Source organism: Strigops habroptila, chromosome Z (genome assembly GCF_004027225.2).
Source record: "Strigops habroptila isolate Jane chromosome Z, bStrHab1.2.pri, whole genome shotgun sequence".
Classification (NCBI taxonomy): Eukaryota; Metazoa; Chordata; class Aves; order Psittaciformes; family Psittacidae; genus Strigops; species Strigops habroptila.
In genome coordinates this window covers 114,838-133,849 of record NC_044302.2, presented here as the reverse complement: position 1 = coordinate 133,849, position 19,012 = coordinate 114,838, and the positions used below count along the sequence as shown (strand labels likewise).

The following is a 19,012-nucleotide window of genomic DNA, read 5'->3' as shown; positions in this document are numbered from 1 at the left end:
AGAAATGCTGCTCGTATTTTTTCTGGAAATCATTCCCTTATCACCTTATAAAAGGTGATTATTCTTGGGCATAGGATACCAACATGTTTGTGTTTCCTCCAGGAATAACCTGGAGGAAACTTTGTGTTTCTAAACCCACAAAGTTCAGGAATGTATTGCCTTATCCCTACAGATTATCAACTGTAAATTAGGTCAGATTCTGAGTCAAATGAGATCTCTTTTAAATCATATATCTGAATATCGGATTTGTTGTTTATCCTTATACGTCTTTAGAATATTTTGCACTCTATTTTAATGTATTAGTACTGCAATTTTGATAATTATAATGTTCCAAATGCATATTTCACTAGTAAGTTAAACAGTGTTTGTTTTGTGCATCAAATAATTGTCAGAGATCTAATTAAATTTGTCATATGCTATTTCTCCCTCTCCTTCTACAGAATACTGACGCAGCTCTTCTGCCCTGTCTTAGTTATCCTGCATTTGCTTTGGATGATGAGGTTTTATTCAGTCAAACACTAGATAAAATTATTAGAAAATTGAAAGGAAAATATGGGTTTAAAAGATTTCTGAGAGACGGGTACGGAACAGCACTGGAGGACAAAACACGACGTTATTATAAACCAGCAGAAATTAAGGTAAAAGAGTACCTGGGCTATGTAAGGACAAATTCTGATTTCCTAAAATGTTTAGGTGGTACTTAAAAAAACAAACAACAAAAAAGAACAACAAAAACCTCACACCGAAACAAAATCCCCTTCCCCCCCCACCCCCCAAAAGAAAAGAAAAAGAGAAAAGAAACATAAACCAAACCAGACACACCCACCAGTATTTGCAGTGAGAATTGCACAGTGATGCCTAATTGCTTCAAGTGAAGGAGGTGGATTTTGTAATTTGTCATGTGGAGTTTTGAGAGATTGCTAAGTCAGCAAGTTGGTTGTTGATTGTTTTGTAGTGAATGGGCTTCCATTTACATTTAGGGTACAGCTGATTTCACGTAGCAAATGAGGAAGTTATTTATCATTTTATTTAATTTCACAGCTGACTACAGCCTGAGTGTATAGAAAACAATGCTGCTTTTGACTACAGTATTTATCAGTAAAGGTTATGTAAATGAAAATTTATGGTTTTTTCCTCCCCAGTAGTTTCTGGAAAATAAAACATAGATTATATAAAAATGCTGCTTGAGAATGAGCCAGAGCATACGTAAAGGCACAGTTAAAGCACCCAGGAATTAAGAAGCTGTAACCTAAATGAAAAGCTGATGTATTAAATTGTTTTTTCATTCATGTTTGTCTTTTATTGCTTTGAAATTATTGAATAGGATATTCAAATATATTTCCTTAAAAAAATATGATGAAATGTCTGATTAATTTTTCTTCTTTTCAGCTTTTTGATGGCATTGAGTGTGAATTTCCTCTGTTTTTTATTTTCATGATAATTGATGGTAAGTATAGCTTTACATTCTTGTTCTTTAAAGGCATTTGAGAGATGAGCCGTAGGGGAAAGGTACAAAATGATTTTCCTGTCCTGCAGTGACACTAAATATCTCAGCAGTGTATTAAGCTACTGAATACCTAGGTAACTCCTGAGAGCTGGATTTTGTTACATGTGTGACGGTGGGATAGTAAGGAGGAAGAGTGTCCTCTAAGTTATAGTCCATAATCTCTCGATTCTGTTCACATCAGCAAAATTTCTGTCATCATTTTCTTTTTTAAAGATTAGCAGAACATGCTCAAGTAACTATATAGTTACTTGTATTTTCTTTTGTAAGATAAACTAATTAGCCCATCAACTTTCCTGGTTTCTCAGTGGCAGCCTTTTAGGATTTTTTAAATATGGAGAGTTAAAACAGTTCTGGCAAGTAGGTACTAGTGAATTTCTGAATTGATTGTGCATTTTTTAGTAGTATTAAGAGCACTGTTTTGTTCTTCATGGATGATGATCATTATTAGCCAACTGTTGTCTTGTCTAGATGATTCTTGATATTAAAGCAATTGTATTATCACATAAGTGTATCTTATTATCCCAGCATCTGCCAATAAGACTAAATTACAGATATTCAGAATATCATATTGTCAAAACACTTGAGCACGTCGTGACTGTGCCTTACGTAGGCTTTTCTGTGTGCAAACTTTCACTGTCTTTGTTTCTCGTAACAAGTGATTTCATTTCATGTATCTATATATATACTTGAGAATATTTGAAAATGTCATGAACAAAACTTGTGAAACTTTGGTTTTTAATGGAGCATTGAAGAGCTATGGAAAGAAATCTGTATGCAGTAGTCAAATTCCAGTTTTCTACTGCAGTCTGCCTTTTCAATGGAAGTATTTCTTGGTTTTTCTTGAAATAACAGGAGATATTTTTTTGTGAATTGTACGTAACAATATACATACATTTTAAAAAATCACAAGAACTAACAAAAACACCTCTAAACTTAAAAAAACAACAACAAGCATATCTAAACATCATACACATAAATGCATCTGTATATATACAGATAAATATATATCAGATACACCTAAACGTATCTAACAAAAAACATATCTAAACTTTTTTTGTAATAGAGGTGGTCTGGTATATTTATTCTCAGTGTGTTAGTTTTTTATTTTCTTTGGTCTTATTTTTGTATTTCAGAATTCACCCTTAAGAATTCAAAAAGGCTGCTTTTCTTTCTTTTTTTTTTTTTAACCCTTGTTGGGATTTCTCTCCAAAGGAAATATTTAGGACTCTGTGGGTAGTGGCTATGCATCTATAGCTGTGGGAAAGGATTGAACTGAATCAGTATGACTATTTTTTTGATAAGACTTACTTCAATAGCATTTTTGAAATTTGTGGTCTAATGTAGAGGATTATGGTAGCTTTCTAGGATAAGGTAAAGAGGGAAGTATTACAGTTATTTTTAGTAATATGGAAGAATACAGTAATTGCAGAGGAAAACTGTAAGGAAATGAAAGATAGAATCACAGAATGGTGTGGGTTGGGATTACAATGAAGAGGTTTCATCTAACTTGTTTCCCTTTAATTGTTAAAAATGTTCTATTTTAAAATGTCAGTGTGACTTGTCAAGTTCATCCATGTTTTTGCTTGATGAACACAAATGCTTTTGGTATTTTTGATACATCTTTTCATAGAAGAACTTTTGATGAACTGAACACTGATCATCTTAATATTCATCAGATTCATTTTGGGATCACTTAAGTTCTGGTAGAAAAACATTTAAGTTACTGGTACTGCCAAATGTAGCAGTTTCTTCCCAAAAACATTATCATAAAGAGCTGTCTATTCTGTTTGATATATCAAGGTGTGTCAGCAGTTCAAACCTCTATGATATGAAGATATAATACCTATGTAACTTACCAGTGTAAACACTCCATCTAAAAATCTTTGGAGGGAAATTGTTCGGTTTCCTACTTCAAATTCCTTTTGTATTTATTTATGAGGATTTCTAGGCAGCTCACTTCTAGGTCAGTTTGCAACTCCGTCTTAAAGATTTAGAACCAGTCTGTTTGTCTCCATACTGGCACACAAGCTCTGCTTCTTCATTCTGCTATAATTAAGAAAGTTATTTACAGCTAGCTGGGCTGGTTGTGTGTGTCCAGTTCCTGAGCCTCTGTAAGTTCACAGCTTTACTATCCCATGTAACTTGCCATCAATCCCAGTTTAAGCTAAGAAAGAGTGTGGCTGAGTCATGATCCCTGTGAGATTTAGCCATAGCAGTAAGTGAGGATCTACAGTTTAGTCTTTTACTTTTCATGAATAATTTAGTGTGCGGGCACTACCCGACTGAAAAATAAACATGAGATTTTTCTCCTCTTATGAACATTAAGCTCATGGAAAAGTTCTTTCTTCCATTAAATCAATTCTTTTTTTGTTATTTTTAGGAGTTTTTAGAGGAAATCCTGCACAAGTAAAGGAGTATCAGGATCTTCTGGATCCTTTGCTTCAACATACCTCTGAAGGTATTAGCTGATAATCATTCTTCTGAAACACTGTAGCTTTTTAGGGATCTGAAATTATTAAAATACTGAAATTTCTATGAATGGATACTGCAGTCAGAGCAAAAGAGAAGTAATAATATCGCAGTGTTTCCTGATGATAAAATACTAGCAGTGAAATCATCTCTTTCATGTAGGTACCTTATATCATAAAGTATAACAATAAAAGTAATGTTATTGGGGAAAATGCTTCTGATATAAAGGTAAGATTTACGCTGTATCATGTCATTCCTCCCCTCTTTCACCTATTCTTCGTTACGTTCAAAGTTCACTTTGACTTTGCAGGAAAAAACTAATTACCAACAATCTGATTGTTTCAATGTTCCACCTGGATACAGCTGAGAATTACTTGTGCCATTCATTGTCACTTAACTTCACAAGACTTAAAAAATAATTTGGTATGTGCATATGAAATTGTTTCTGGCTTAGAGCAGTGAAAGTGGCAACATGTTAATTTTAATACAAATGTTCTCTTACTTCAAATGTACACTCCAGAATTTTGGTGGAACTGCAGACAAGGCTGTTGGTGGCCTATCCAAATTTCAGTTAAAATAAAAGAACAAAAACAAGAGAAAGGCCATAAGTTTGAGTGGGAAGGGAAAAAAAATGGCCTGAGAACAGAACAAGCTTCAATATACTGACAATCCAATTTTAAAAATCTCAGCATCGTTAGTCACTTGTTCTTGACATCTTTGCTACAGTTACAGAAGTAGATGCAGAATATTTTAGTTTGACATGTTCTTTAAACTTAGAATATGTCTTGAAGTGAACTAGTGTCTGTAAGAAATACAAGCATTTCATTACGAAATTTTTATTGCATAGCAAATATTCTGACATTGCTGATCATTACTTTTTCCTAATTATTAATGAATGTGTGAAGTTTCATGGACACTAAATTAATCTCGTGGTTCCTTTTGTTGAATGTCATCAAGAATGTCTCATGTTAAAATTTCTGGGTGCGTTTTGATACCTCACTCATTTGAATATTCCATCTCTAAGACCTCTTAGTTTTCAGTTTTTCTCAGCTTCTTGTGAGTTTTGATTTTTTTTTTGTCTATGCAAATAGACACTGCAACTTTATTCTCTTCATCACACGTTCTTTATCCAAATAAATTCAAAATTTTGCAAAAAACATATTAATTTGGTTTTGTATTGCGTATAATTAGGTCAGTCATTTGTAATTATATTCCAAAATTCCTAACTCTCGTCCACTTAAAAAATGTTGAAGCAGAGGTTGTTGATCCACAATAATCAGTAATGCCTGTGGTTAGGAAAGCTAAGGCCCAGCTAGAATTAAGTTTGGCAAGGGATGTAAAAGATAACAGGAAAGGATTCTATAGATACGTACCAAATAAAAGACAGACTAGGGACAACGTGGGCCCTCTCCGGAAGCGATCGGGAGAACTGGCTACCGTGGATTTGGAGAAGGCTGAGGTTCTTAATGACTTCTTTGCCTCAGTCTACACCAGCAAATCATAGAATCATAGAATCGTAAGGGTTGCAAAAGACCTTAAGATCATCTAGTTCTAACCCCCCTGCCATGGGCAGGGACACCTTGCCCTAAACCACGTGGTCCAAGGCTCTGTCCAGCCTGGCCTTGAACACTGCCAGGGATGGAGCATCCACAACCTCCCTGGGCAACCCATTCCAGTGCTTCACCACCCTCACTGTAAAGAACTTCTGCCTTATATCTAATCTAAACTTCCCCTGTTTAAGTTTGAAGCCATTACCCCTTGTCCTACCACTACAGTCCCTAAGGAAGAGTACCTCCTCAGAATCCTTATAGACCCCTTTCAGATACTGGAAGGCTGCTCTGAGGTCTCCACGCAGCCTTCTCTTCTCCAGGCTGAACAGCCCCAACTCTCTCAGCCTGTCTTCATACGGGAGGTGCTCCAGCCCTCTTATCATCCTCGTGGCCCTCCTCTGGACTCGCTCCAACAGCTCCATGTCCTTTTTATGTTGAGGACACCAGACCTGTATGCAGTACTCCAAGTGAGGTCTCAGAAGAGCAGAGTAGAGGGGCAGGATCACCTCCTTCGACCTGCTGGTCACGCTTCTTTTGATGCAGCCCAGGATACGGTTGGCTTTCTGGGCTGCAAGTGCACACTGCCGGCTCATGTTAAGCTTTTCGTCAACCAACACCCCCAAGTCCTTTTCTGCAGGGGTGCTCTGAATCTCTTCTCCACCCAACCTGTAGCAGTGCCTGGGATTGCCCCGACCCAGGTGTAGGACCTTACACTTGGCTTAGTTAAACTTCATGAGGTTGGCATCGTCCCAGCTCACAAGCGTGTCAAGGTCCCTCTGGATGGCATCCCTTCCCTCCAGCGTATCAACCGAACCACACAGCTTGGTGTCATCGGCAAACTTGCTGAGGGCGCACTCAATCCCAGTGTCCGTGTCTCTGACAAAGATGTTGAACAGGACCGGTCCCAACACCAATCCCTGAGGGACACCACTCGTTACAGGTTTCCAACTGGACATCGAGCCATTTACCACAATTCTTTGCGTGCGGCCATCGAGCCAGTTCTTTATCCACCGAGTGGTCCATCTATCAAATTGATGTCTCTCCAATTTAGAGACAAGGATGTCATGCGGGACAATGCTCTGACCACACCACGAAAGTCTTGGAAAGCAAATGCAGGGACTGTGAAAATGAAGACCTTAGGCCCACTGTAGGAGAGGATCAGGTTCGAGACCATCTTAAGAACCTGAACGTGCGCAAGTCCATGGGACCTGATGAAATCCATCCACGGGTCCTGAAGGAGCTGGCGAATGAAGTTGCTAAACCACTGTCCATCATATTTGAAAAATCCTGGCAGTCAGGTGAAGTTCCTGATGACTGGAAGAAGGGTAGTATAACCCCCATTTTCAAGAAGGGGAAGGTGGAAGACCCAGGAAACTACAGACCAGTCAGCCTCACCTCTGTGCGTGGCAAAATCTTGGAACGGTTTCTCCTGGAAAACATGCTAAGGCACATGAAAAACAACGAGGTGGTTGGTGACAGCCAACATGGCTTCACTAAGGGGAAATCCTGTCTGACCAGTTTGGTGGCCTTCTGTGATGGAGCCATGGAACTGATGGACAGGAGCAGAGCAGTTGACATCATCTACCTGGACTTGTGCAAAGCGTTCGACGCTGTCCCGCACGACATCCTTGTCTCTAAATTGGAGAGACATCAATTTGATAGATGGACCACTCGGTGGATAAAGAACTGGCTCGATGGCCGCACGCAAAGAGTTGTGGTAAATGGCTCGATGTCCAGTTGGAAACCTGTAACGAGTGGTGTCCCTCAGGGATCGGTGTTGGGACCGGTCCTGTTCAACATCTTTGTCAGAGACACGGACACTGGGATTGAGTGTGCCCTCAGCAAGTTTGCCAACGACACCAAGCTGTGTGGTTCGGTTGATAAGCTGGAGGGAAGGGATGCCATCCAGAGGGACCTTGACGTGCTTGTGAGGTGGGCCAACGCCAACCTCATGAAGTTTAACCAAGCCAAGTGTAAGGTCCTACACCTGGGTCGGGGCAATCCCAGGCGCTGCTACAGGTTGGGTGGAGAACAGATTCAGAGCAGCCCTGCGGAGAAGGACTTGGGGGTGTTGGTTGATGAGAAGCTTAACATGAGCCGGCAGTGTGCACTTGCAGCCCAGAAAGCCAACCGTATCCTTTTGATGGGCTGCATCGAAAGAAGCGTGACCAGCAGGTCAAAGGAGGTGATCCTGCCCCTCTACTCTGCTCTCGTGAGACCTCACTTGGAGTACTGCATACAGGTCTGGTGTCCTCAACATAAAAAGGACATGGAGCTGTTGGAGCGAGTCCAGAGGAGGGCCACGAGGATGATAAAAGGGCTGGAGCACCTCCCGTATGAAGACAGGCTGAGAGAGTTGGGGCTGTTCAGCCTGGAGAAGAGAAGGCTGTGTGGAGACCTCATAGCAGCCTTCCAGTATCTGAAGGGGGTCTACAAGGATGCTGGGGAGGGACTCTTCCTTAGGGACTGTAGTGGTAGGACAAGGGGTAATTGCTTCAAACTTAAACAGGGGAAGTTTAGATTAGATGTAAGGCAGAAGTTCTTTACAGTGAGGGTGGTGAAGCACTAGAATGGGTTGCCCAGGGAGGTTGTGGATGCTCCATCCCTGGCGGTGTTCAAGGCCAGGTTGGACAGAGCCTTGGGTGACATGGTTTAGTGCGAGGCGTCCCTGCCCATGGCAGGGGGGTTGGAACTAGATAATCTTAAGGTCCTTTCCAATCCTGAATATTCTATGATTCTATGATAACTCTAAGTGCAAGATATGCTGCCTTCCAATGAAGAAGTTACGCCATTTTGTTTCATGATGCTTCAGAACTAAAATGTTCATTTTAACTTGGTTTTGTGTACATGCAAAAGATATAATTTTCGTTTAATTAAATGATTGACTACTTTTGGCCAAGATTTTAGCTTTAAAAAGTTACCTGATACTGAGCTGGTGTTAAGTGTGGGGAATATCACACCAGCTGTTTCACCCTGATGCAGTTTCCATTTCTTTGGGTTATGGTCTGTTACTTGTGCTGCAGTTTGCTTTATTGTTTTTCTTCTTGCACAGTAAAGTGCTACACAAATAGCGTATGTGCTCTGGGAAGGAATTATGTGGAAATGTTCAGTGAAAAATAAAGTAGTTTATTATTGCCCTGTGTTTCCCATTGTGATTGAGGTTTTGCAAGAGAACAATGAATGGCAGCAGTTTTTTCTGTTCAGATTGTTGCTAGGGTGTAGTTTTTCCTGTTTTTGAATCCACTTTAGCTTTATTAGGGAACTACAAACAAATAGTAAGGGAAGTGGAATTTATTTGCTAACTTTGCTTATTTTAAAACTCCATAGGGTGTCCTGTTGTACCCAAGTACTACTATGTGCCAGCCGATTTCATTGAACTGGAGAAGAAGAACCCTGGCAGTCAGAAACGGTTTCCTAGTAACAGTGGATGTGATGGAAAATTTTTCTTGTGGGGACAGGCAGTTTACATCATTGCAAAACTCCTGGGTAAGAGGCTGAGGAAATTCTCTAAGGTTTTAACTTACCCAAATGAAGGGTATTTATTTTGTTAATGTTTTTCTTGAATCTGAACAAATATACATTGGCTTGAGTTTTGATTGGACTGTTGGTGATATGGTTTAGGTTCTCTGTTTTGGTACATACCTGATAGGCAAAAACTGCTTTTTATTCTTTATGTTAAAATTTTATCCTGCATGCAGCATACTGTGAAGCTTACTGGAATATTTCAGAATACTGAAAATCTTCTTATCATGATATGTTTCTTTTTTGCTGTTTCTTTTCCTGGCTTTCCCTCTTCTTTCCTCTTTTTCATGGCAAAATACATTAACACTGGGTTAACTGTGTCAGCTGCCACTGTACAGTGATGCTTGTAAATGATCTGTAGCATTTAATTAAAATTATTTGCCATTTGAAGAAAGACACATTTAAACTTTGAATAACTTCCTTTTTCCAGTCTCAGGAAAAGTTGATGTTTTCGTCAGCCTGTGTTATTTTTACCCTTTGGAGGAAACTAGATGAGCATGTGAAAGTGGATTTCAAAGTTGGGCCATTGAAAATTGTTATAATGAATTTCAAACACAAATGAACTTGTGATCTCTCTTGAGAGGATTCAAAGACTAATGCTAAACAGTCATTAAGCTTGGAAAGTCTTCACAGTTAAGATTTTCTTCTAAGTATTTATTTTAGGAGAAATATATATTCCTTTATTTTAACGTGGTCAACATTTACCTGGTAATCAGTAGACTTGAGTTCTAAAAATTTTTTTCTGTGAACACTATAAAGGGAAACAGGTTGTTGGTAGTAAAAATGAGAAACACTGAAGGGGACTTTAAAATGCAAGACTTGACAAGAACAGTGGGTGTATCTTTAGGTATGAAGCTGTGGTCCATCTGGTGTTCCACCTGTTTGGTTTCATTGTATTCCTTGCATAATTCTTTTTTTAGTCAACACTGAAAAGTAAATGCAGGCAGTCTCACCTTTAGTGGAAAAAAAATTAATTTAACCTTTTAGTATTAGACAAGTAATCCTCAAATGTGTGTGCAGGAATACTGTAGTAGTTCTGCTAGTATTCATCTTACATTCACTAACATTTGTGTAGTTCTGTACCTGCAAAATGCTGGTTAAATAACTTGTATTTATTGTTTGCTATATGCTGTTTGAGTAACATAACTTTCTTCAGTTTTGTTTCAGTTCTTTCCTTTGCTGAACATTGTTGCACACTTCTTTAATCGTTGCACTAAATCTCTTTTTGACTTGTTGTCATTATTAACTGTTTCCTTTGCTGTTTAAAAACTTTCTCTCCACTGTATTCACTACTTCTCATTCCTCCCTTCATTTTTTTCAGAATATTTTTTTTCCTTTTCTCTTTGCAAATAGGGCTGGAAACTTTATCACAGACCTAAATCTATCTGCCAGTAATGCAGATAGATTTTGAATGACTGGCAAAATTTATTCATTCTAATTTATAATCGCTGCATTTAACTTTGCACTTTTCTGGGTGAAAAGCTATCTCAATGGCAATCTTGTCCTTAGTGAAAGACTTCATGTTTGTTACTTTGCTTGTTGGTGCTTGCTAATTAAATGGAAGCCTGACTCCAAACACTTCAATTTCTGGGGAGGCACTGGTTTCCCATTTAATCATCCATTTCAGAAATTGCTGTTGCCTCGAGGGAAATTATTAACTTGTTTTGCTCAGCCTCCTTACTTTTATTGGAGTCTTCCCTTCCCTTCCCTCCTCTCCTTCCTGGAGAAGGTTAAAATAATGGAATGTTAGGGTTGTGGGGGGTTTTATTCTCCCTTGTAAAAAACTCCATGTAGAAATTGCTAGGTTTCAAACATACTTACATACTTAACTGGGTTTTTTTACAATTTCTTCTTGAGAAGTCATATTGAGAGATGTCTTTGATATCCCTTGTCTTATTTGGCATTGTTGTGAGATTACTTTGAGATAAAAGGCTGTCTGCTTTTCTTCAAAGCTAAACAATTTTTGATGGTAACCATTGAGTTTCTTGTTAAAGCTCCAGAATAATTCCATGGTTGTGGATTTGAGGGCTTTTTATGCGACTTGCATATTGTGGAGCCTGTCGTCTGCGTATATTCTTATAACAGATCTGTGTGAAAAAATAAAGGATTGTTTTTATTTACTACAGTATTATGGTTAGCTGTAATAAGAATGATGCTTAAGTAATTAATCCTAAAATTAATATAATTTTTCGCAATGTTCTTTTGATACGTAAATTATTGATCTAAAACAGAGATTATAGCAGCAGAGCTGACTATGTAAGATACATTTGTATGCCTCCTTCACAAAAGCCACAGGGAAGTACTCACATCATTCTGTATTTTTATTATAATTTCCTTTCAGCTGACAAATTAGTAAGTCCTAAAGATATTGACCCTATTGGACGTTATGTAGCTCCACAAGATCAGCGGAATGTTAGCATGAGATTTTCAAATCAGGTAAGCATAAGCTTAAAATGTTTTTACTCAAAAATTGTGACCTATGTGATATACATGGTCTTCTAATGTTACAGTTAAAGTTCTAGGAAAATTTTATATATATGTCCATCATAGTTCATGGAAGATTGATTGCTTTTAAAAGGAAGATTATAACATTGCAGTTTTTGCCTTTATATTAAGTGGTGCAATCAGAATGATACATAAAATGCAAGTTTAAATAGCTGCTAATAGGTGTGTTTCTTTGAGTTAAGATATGTCAGGAACACGAGAATGAGCCTCCATTTTTATTCTTTCAAATTAATTACCATTTCAATGTATTAATATTTTTTTCGTTTAAAGCTCCTAAGAGGTACAAGGATGAGGTTCTTTTTTTGTGTGCATGGTGTATACAGATGCTTCTGATTTTGCCTTAAATGCACAGCAAGTCTGAGTGCCCAAAGATGGGAACTGCTTGAAAGAATGTAATTCAAGTCTGCAGCAGATAGGATAACAAGACAGAAGCATGGTCTGTATGTAGGAACTTTTGTTAAAGAGGTAAGAACTGTATGTATGGCAACATGCAGCTAAGAGATTTTTTCAGTCTTTTTATTTCTTGGTATAAGGAATATATATTTGGTAAGTTCATTGTTCAGCATTGTGAATATGTTATTGAAGCATAAAATACTTATCCCAAGATTTATTCCAAGCATGTATCCTAAGATTTATTCCAAGATCAGAAATGAACACTGTTTTTCATGTTTGAGCCAAATGCTGCTTAAAACCTCTGTTTCCCACTATGTCCTGTCACCAAGGTGTCTCATTCATAATGAGACTTTCATTGTTCACAGTGCACTGCTTCTACCATGTTATTATGAGACAATGAAAGCTCACTGACTTCATTTCTTCGCAGTTTCCTTCTTTGTTCTTACATCATGGGATGATGAATGCTACAGAACGTGGGAGCTGCTGCGTTCACATGCCCTTTAAGGAGTGCCAGTAGAAGCCTGTAGCCAATTAGAGCTGCATGCGGCACGTCCAACTTTTTTCTTTTTTCTTCTTTGATTCTTGAAACCAGTAACTCTTCATACACCACAGATGAACACTTTGAAGAAGAGGATGGCTTGTTTAAAGACACTTCATGAGTATGGAACTCTGTCTGGGGACGGGAGATGAGTCAACAGAGTGTTTGTGGGTCAGGATCAAAGGGAGAACAGCGATGGAGGACATTATGGTGGGGATCTGTTACAGGCCACCTGATCAGGAGGACTCTGTGGATGAAGTGCTCTACAGACAGATAGGAGCAGCCTCACGCTCGCAGGCCCTTGTGCTCATGGGGGACTTCAACCATCCTGATATCTGTTGGAAGGACAGTACGGCCCGGCAGAAGCAATCCAAGAGGTTCCTTGATTGTGTGGAAGACAACTTCCTCTTTCAAGTAATAGAGGAGCCGACAAGGAGAAGTGCCATGCTTGACCTCGTGCTCACCAACAGGGAGGGGCTGGTTGGGAGTGTGACGCTCCAGGGCAGCCTTGGCTGTGGTGATCACGAGATGGTTGAGTTTGAGATCCTCAGGACAGTGAGAAGAGCAATGCAGCAAGCTCACTGCCCTGGACTTCAAGAAAGCAGACTTTGGCCTCTTCAGAAATCTGCTCTAGTAAGGTTCCATGGAATATAGCCCTAGAGGGCAGGAGGGCCCAGGACTGATGGTTGATATTTCAAGGATCACCTGCTACAAGCTCAGGAGCAGTGCATCCCGACAGAAAGAAAAGGGGCAAGAATGCCAGGAGATCTTCATCGATGGACATGGTGCTGCTGAGGAAACTTAGAGGGAAAAAAGAAGCTTATAGAAGGTGGAGGTGAAGACAGGTGGCGTGGGAAGAATTACAGGGACATTGTCCAGGAAGCTAGGGACCAGGTTAGGAAAGCCAAGGCCCAGCTAGAATTAAATCTGGCAAGGGATGTGAAAGATAAAAGGAGAGGATTCTGTAGGTACGTAGCAAATAAAAGACAGACTAGGGACAACGTGGGCCCTCTCCAGAAGCTATCGGGAGAACTGGCTACCATGGATGTGAAGAAGGCTGAGGTACTTAATAACTTCTTTGCTTCAGTGTTCACTAGCAAATGCTCTGACCGCACCACCCAAGTCTTGGAAAGCAGATGCAGGGACTGGGAGAATGAAGACCTTAGGGCCACTGTAGGAGAGGATCAGGTTCGAGACCATCTTCAGAACCTGAACATGCGCAAGTCCGTGGAACCTGATGAAATCCATCCACGGGTCCTGAAGGAGCTGGCGAATGAAGTTGCTAAACCACTGTCCATCATATTTGAAAAATCCTGGCAGTCAGGTGAAGTTCCCGATGACAGGAAGAAGGGTAATATAACCCCCATTTTCAAGAAGGGGAAGGTGGAAGACCCAGGGAACTACAGACCAGTCAGCTCACCTCTGACAAAATCTTGGAACAGTTTCTCCTGGAAAGCATGCTAAGGCACATGAAAAACAGCAAGGTGATTGGTGACAGCCAACATGGCTTCACTAAGGGGAAATCCTGTCTGACCAGTTTGGTGGCCTTCTGTGATGGAGCCATGGAACTGATGGACAGGAGCAGAGCAGTTGACATCATCTACCTGGACTTGTGCAAAGCATTCGACACTGTCCCGCACGACATCCTTGTCTCTAAATTGGAGAGACATCAATTTGATAGATGGACCACTCGGTGGATAAAGAACTGGCTCGATGGCCGCACGCAAAGAGTTGTGGTAAATGGCTCGATGTCCAGTTGGAAACCTGTAACGAGTGGTGTCCCTCAGGGATCGGTGTTGGAACCGGTCCTGTTCAAGATCTGTGTTGGCGACCTGGACGGTGGGATTGAGTGTGCCCTCAGCAAGTTTGCCGACGACACCAAGCTGTGTGGTTCGGTTGATAAGCTGGAGGGAAGGGATGCCATCCAGAGGGACCTTGACGTGCTTGTGAGGTGGGCCAATGCCAACCTCATGAAGTTTAACCAAGCCAAGTGTAAGGTCCTACACCTGGGTCGGGGCAATCCCAGGCGCTGCTACAGGTTGGGTGGAGAACAGATTCAGAGCAGCCCTGCGGAGAAGGACTTGGGGGTGTTGGTTGATGAGAAGCTTAACATGAGCCAGCAGTGTGCACTTGCAGCCCAGAAAGCCAACCGTATCCTTTTGATGGGCTGCATCGAAAGAAGCGTGACCAGCAGGTCAAAGGAGGTGATCCTGCCCCTCTACTCTGCTCTCGTGAGACCTCACTTGGAGTACTGCATACAGGTCTGGTGTCCTCAACATAAAAAGGACATGGAGCTGTTGGAGCGAGTCCAGAGGAGGGCCACGAGGATGATAAAAGGGCTGGAGCACCTCCCATATGAAGGGAGGCTGAGAGAGTTGGGGCTGTTCAGCCTGGAGAAGAGAAGGCTGCGTGGAGACCTCATAGCAGCCTTCCAGTATCTGAAGGGGGTCTATAAGGGTGCTGGGGAGGGACTCTTCCTTAGGGACTGCAGTGGTAGGACAAGGGATAATGGGTTCAAACTTAAACAGGGGAAGTTTAGATTAGATATAAGGCAGAAGTTCTTTACAGTGAGGGTGGTGAAGCACTAGAATGGGTTGCCCAGGGAGGTTGTGGATGCTCCATCCCTGGCAGTGTTCAAGGCCAGGTTGGACAGAGCCTTGGGTGACATGGTTTAGTGCGAGGCGTCCCTGCCCATGGCAGGGGGGTTGGAACTTGATGATCTTAAGGTCCTTTCCAACCCTGAATGTTCTATGATTCTATGATTCTATGACTTACTGGGAATTGCTATAGTAGAAAAGCATTTTTACTATTTTTGGGGGTGCCCGTTACATGATAGGGACTTTCTTGGTCTTCAGAGAGAAATAGCCTCTGCCCTGGGAGCTTCCTGGAATAGATGATAAATAATACAATAAAAATTTTTTTTCTTATAATTTACTCCTTGGTGGCTGCATTGTGGGTTAATAAAGTACTTACTTAGTAAAATGCAGTTATGTGGTAAAATTCAGCAATATAATAGTGGCTTTAGAAGCTCAACAGTGTTGAAAGAATAAAAAATAACTTACACAGCTTCGTTTTGATGTTTTGCTTCATCTGCAAATGATGCAAATAAAAATAAAGGCTTTGTCACTGTTAAAAGGGAGATCAGACTAGATGGTTTGTCACTCTTAAGTGGCTATACAGTCATCATTTGTAAGCGCTCAAGAGTTGTCTAGAATTGTTTCAAAGAGCAGTTGTGCTTTTCTCAGGCAACTCGGCTGAGCTGATGGTTGTTAATCTTTCCCTTTAAAGGCTGCCTTAGCTGCTGAAATTTGCTAAAACTTTGGCAGAGATTTTCATCTGTGGGACCAGTAATGTTTTCGTCGTCATCAGGATAGGAGAAGGAGAAAGACCTTCCCAGGGTGATCCTTGAGCGTACTCTGATGAGCAAGACTGAAGTTATATTTGAAAGCTAGAAATCAAGAAAGGAGAAGTTTACTTTTTTCTCCACCCCCTGCCCCAACCTAAAAATCTTCATAGAAATCTGACTTAAAGCGATACGTTCATCAATTCCTGTAGTTGTGCATGTCCTTTTGTAAGCAAGAGGTGATGAGGTGGATTGTCTGTTGTTCAGTAGCTTATAGGTAAATAAATGGAAAAGCTCTGGAGTTGCATGGGTCTGCTTACACCTCTGTTATTCCCAGTGGTGATCCTTCTTTGGTATAGATGGCTATGCTTTTGTTTTACATGTAAATGATAAAACTATCCAAGATACTGCATGTGCTTTGTAATGTGGGTGAGAAGAAAGAAAGGCATTTTGGAATCAGTGGGAATTCCAGCTAACTGTGGCATCAGGCCTTTGTCCTTGTAGCCTCTGAGCAGCAGTGTGGAACTTGTGACAAATGTGGTTGGTGTTCATGCCCTGCTAACCAGGTGGTTGTGGAATTTCACTGGGATTGTTGCTAGTGAAACAGGTGCTGGTCTATCTTGTGTGCTTTTATTATCACATCAGCATCAGGGCAAAATATTTGTTGATGCAGATGTTTGTTCCAGTTTTGTCATCATTAGAGAAGATTAAAGAATGAAAGGCAGATGCATAGGTGTGTCAAGGAGAGGGAGTTGTGCTTTGTCAGCAAAAGTCTCGCAGTTAAAGTCAGCAAATTCAAGTTTCAGCTGAGAGTCTTGACCTTGCCTTATTTTAATCCATATTTTAAATTTGCTGAAGCAGTTTGAATGTTTGATGATGCTGTTTTATCTAACTGAGCTAGTTTGTGCAGGATCAGTACTTAGTATTTGCCTTAAAGTGCTAGAAAAAGGACTAAAAATAAAGTATGAAATTAAACCACATCTTAATTATGCCTTCAGAAATCAAAAGTAGTTTCTCCTCTTCAATGATGTCTTCTCTTTTCCATATAGCTAAAGAACTATTAAATTGAACAGAAAAGTATTTCCACTTTTAGTAAATTTCATTACTGTAAGGAATAAATGAGAATATGTAAGCATTTCAGATGCCTGCGTATATAAATTTTGTTCAGATACAGTGTTTTGGAAGGTGATGTACCAAAAAGAAGGCTTTTTATATTTTTATATTTTCATTTGAAGCCTTGTGCTCAGGAAGTATTTCCTGAAGAAATGTGTTTTCCGTGGAGGCATATTTTCATATTTTGATTGCATTGACTATAATCCCTATAAACACTTGCCATTGAAAAATGTGATTTATTTGGTTTATTTGTGGCTTCGACGCGACTACAAAATGTGTCCGATGCCCACATAATGGTGTAGATTTAAGCAAGCAATGGAAAGTATTTTAAATAGTCCAACCTTAGTTTTGTAGTTTTGGAGCACCAGTGGAGAATATGCTTCTCTTCTGAATTGTTGAGTTTGAGGTTTTTTTTAGTGTATAGCAAATGCTGTGTATCACTATCATTACTGAAAAGGGTGATGTTTTCACGAGTATTATATCTGTTATTTTGATCTGTCTTTCTCTAGATCACTATTTGTGATCCTCCGCGCCTTGGCATGTTAAATGACAATGAAAGTAACTTTCTGTGTAATGTTACAATCCTGCAGTTGTACAGAAATTATAGTTAATGTCTTTCCAAATACTCTTTCAAGTTTAGCTGGTTTTCACACAGATTTTGTGGTGTGCCCATTGTGGTGTGCCCGTTGTGCTGCAGGTGCATTTTCTTAGTTACAGCCTGTGTTAGAACCACCACTTACTGGCTGCTATGAATGAGTTGTGTCCCCGGCTGTGTCTGGGTGTGAGAGGCCTTACTGCTGGTATCTGAGAAGGACATGCCTCAGTGAAGGTGCAGAATACACAGATTTATGTGCAGCTTACACCCTGTGGTTACACAGTCCCACTCAATTCATCATTAATCCAGTGATAATTAACTTGAAGACCACTCCCCAAGTTAGATTACAGGCTGTCTGCTGATCAGTCCAGTCTTGGAGGGGGCACTCTCGGGTTCTGGGGGGGTTCTTTGCTTTCTGTTTTATAAACATAGTGCTCTAATTATGGTAGAGAACTGGTTTGAGTTTGTATAAATGCAACTGATAGCATGATTCCCTGATTCTGAGGAGGAACATCTTTTCATGTCACTTGAACTTCTGACTTCTTAATTCGTTCTCTTTGTGCATGTACTTCCATCATAAATTTATTTCATGTGGCAAAAGCTCCAAAATTCTTAGTGGAAATATAGTGCTGATAGACTTCTGAGAAAATGTTATCACAAATTTCTCCTGCAAATCTGTAAGATGGCAGAGAAGAAATGAACAAGGAATAACTCAGGCATCTAATTTTTTAGCTGGTGATGCTTGCTGCCAGTGAAAAGAAAGGTGACTAGCCATTTCTGGGCTCAGGGAGTCAAGTCAATTATTTCACCCAACATGCTGAATTCATTCCTATTAGCATGCTTTCCTTATGTAAAATGCTAGTATTCATTTCAAACATGAAGTATGTGTATTACAAACAATGCAAAGAAATGCTGTTATCTCCTGTAAAATGTAATATACCTCATATAACTGTAAAGAGAGGCTGTCTGATCAAAATATTTCAGAATAAAGGGTTGAAATAATCAGTTCATTATTTTAAAGTGGGTATTATTGATTACTCTTTCAAAAATGTATTATCAAAACGTTGTCATATCAGGCATTTTTCCTACATGTTGGGGTGGGGTTTTTTAATTAAAAAAAGCCAAACAGTGCAAATGATTACCAGAAACCTATTTATTGTGAATTCCGAAAAATGCATCTTGCAAGGTATTATTGACAGGACTGGTTTCCCATAGTTTTGAAATGTACAGGTTTCACTCCCATGTTGCTCTTCCAATTTGTTCACATAGAAAGAAAAAACACTGCAGACAGTGATGTCTGTCATACTCGTGAATTTTTGAAATAGGCGTTGTCCCTACTCATGCTATATTTAATGAAATAGTTACCTAGCAATGCTAATGAATGCTTTTCCTTATTTTCTAGGGTCCTTTAGAAAATGATTTGGTAGTACATGTGGCCCTGATAGCAGAAAGTCAGCGGTATGTGTTTACTTTTATT

General features: G+C 39.8%; 1 protein-coding gene across 5 annotated transcripts in view; it reads left to right on the top strand.

Annotated features, from left to right (window-relative positions):
• PHKB (phosphorylase kinase regulatory subunit beta) overlaps positions 1-19,012 on the top strand; it is a 105,943-nt gene that overhangs the window by 54,123 nt on the left and 32,808 nt on the right. For all 5 annotated transcript variants that reach the window (XM_030470683.1, XM_030470684.1, XM_030470686.1 and 2 more), the window contains 6 exons: positions 441-638; positions 1,390-1,447; positions 3,888-3,965; positions 8,854-9,012; positions 11,390-11,484; positions 18,938-18,993. In XM_030470683.1, the coding sequence (XP_030326543.1) occupies positions 441-638; positions 1,390-1,447; positions 3,888-3,965; positions 8,854-9,012; positions 11,390-11,484; positions 18,938-18,993 (644 nt within the window). The remainder of the gene's footprint in view (positions 1-440; positions 639-1,389; positions 1,448-3,887; positions 3,966-8,853; positions 9,013-11,389; positions 11,485-18,937; positions 18,994-19,012) is intronic.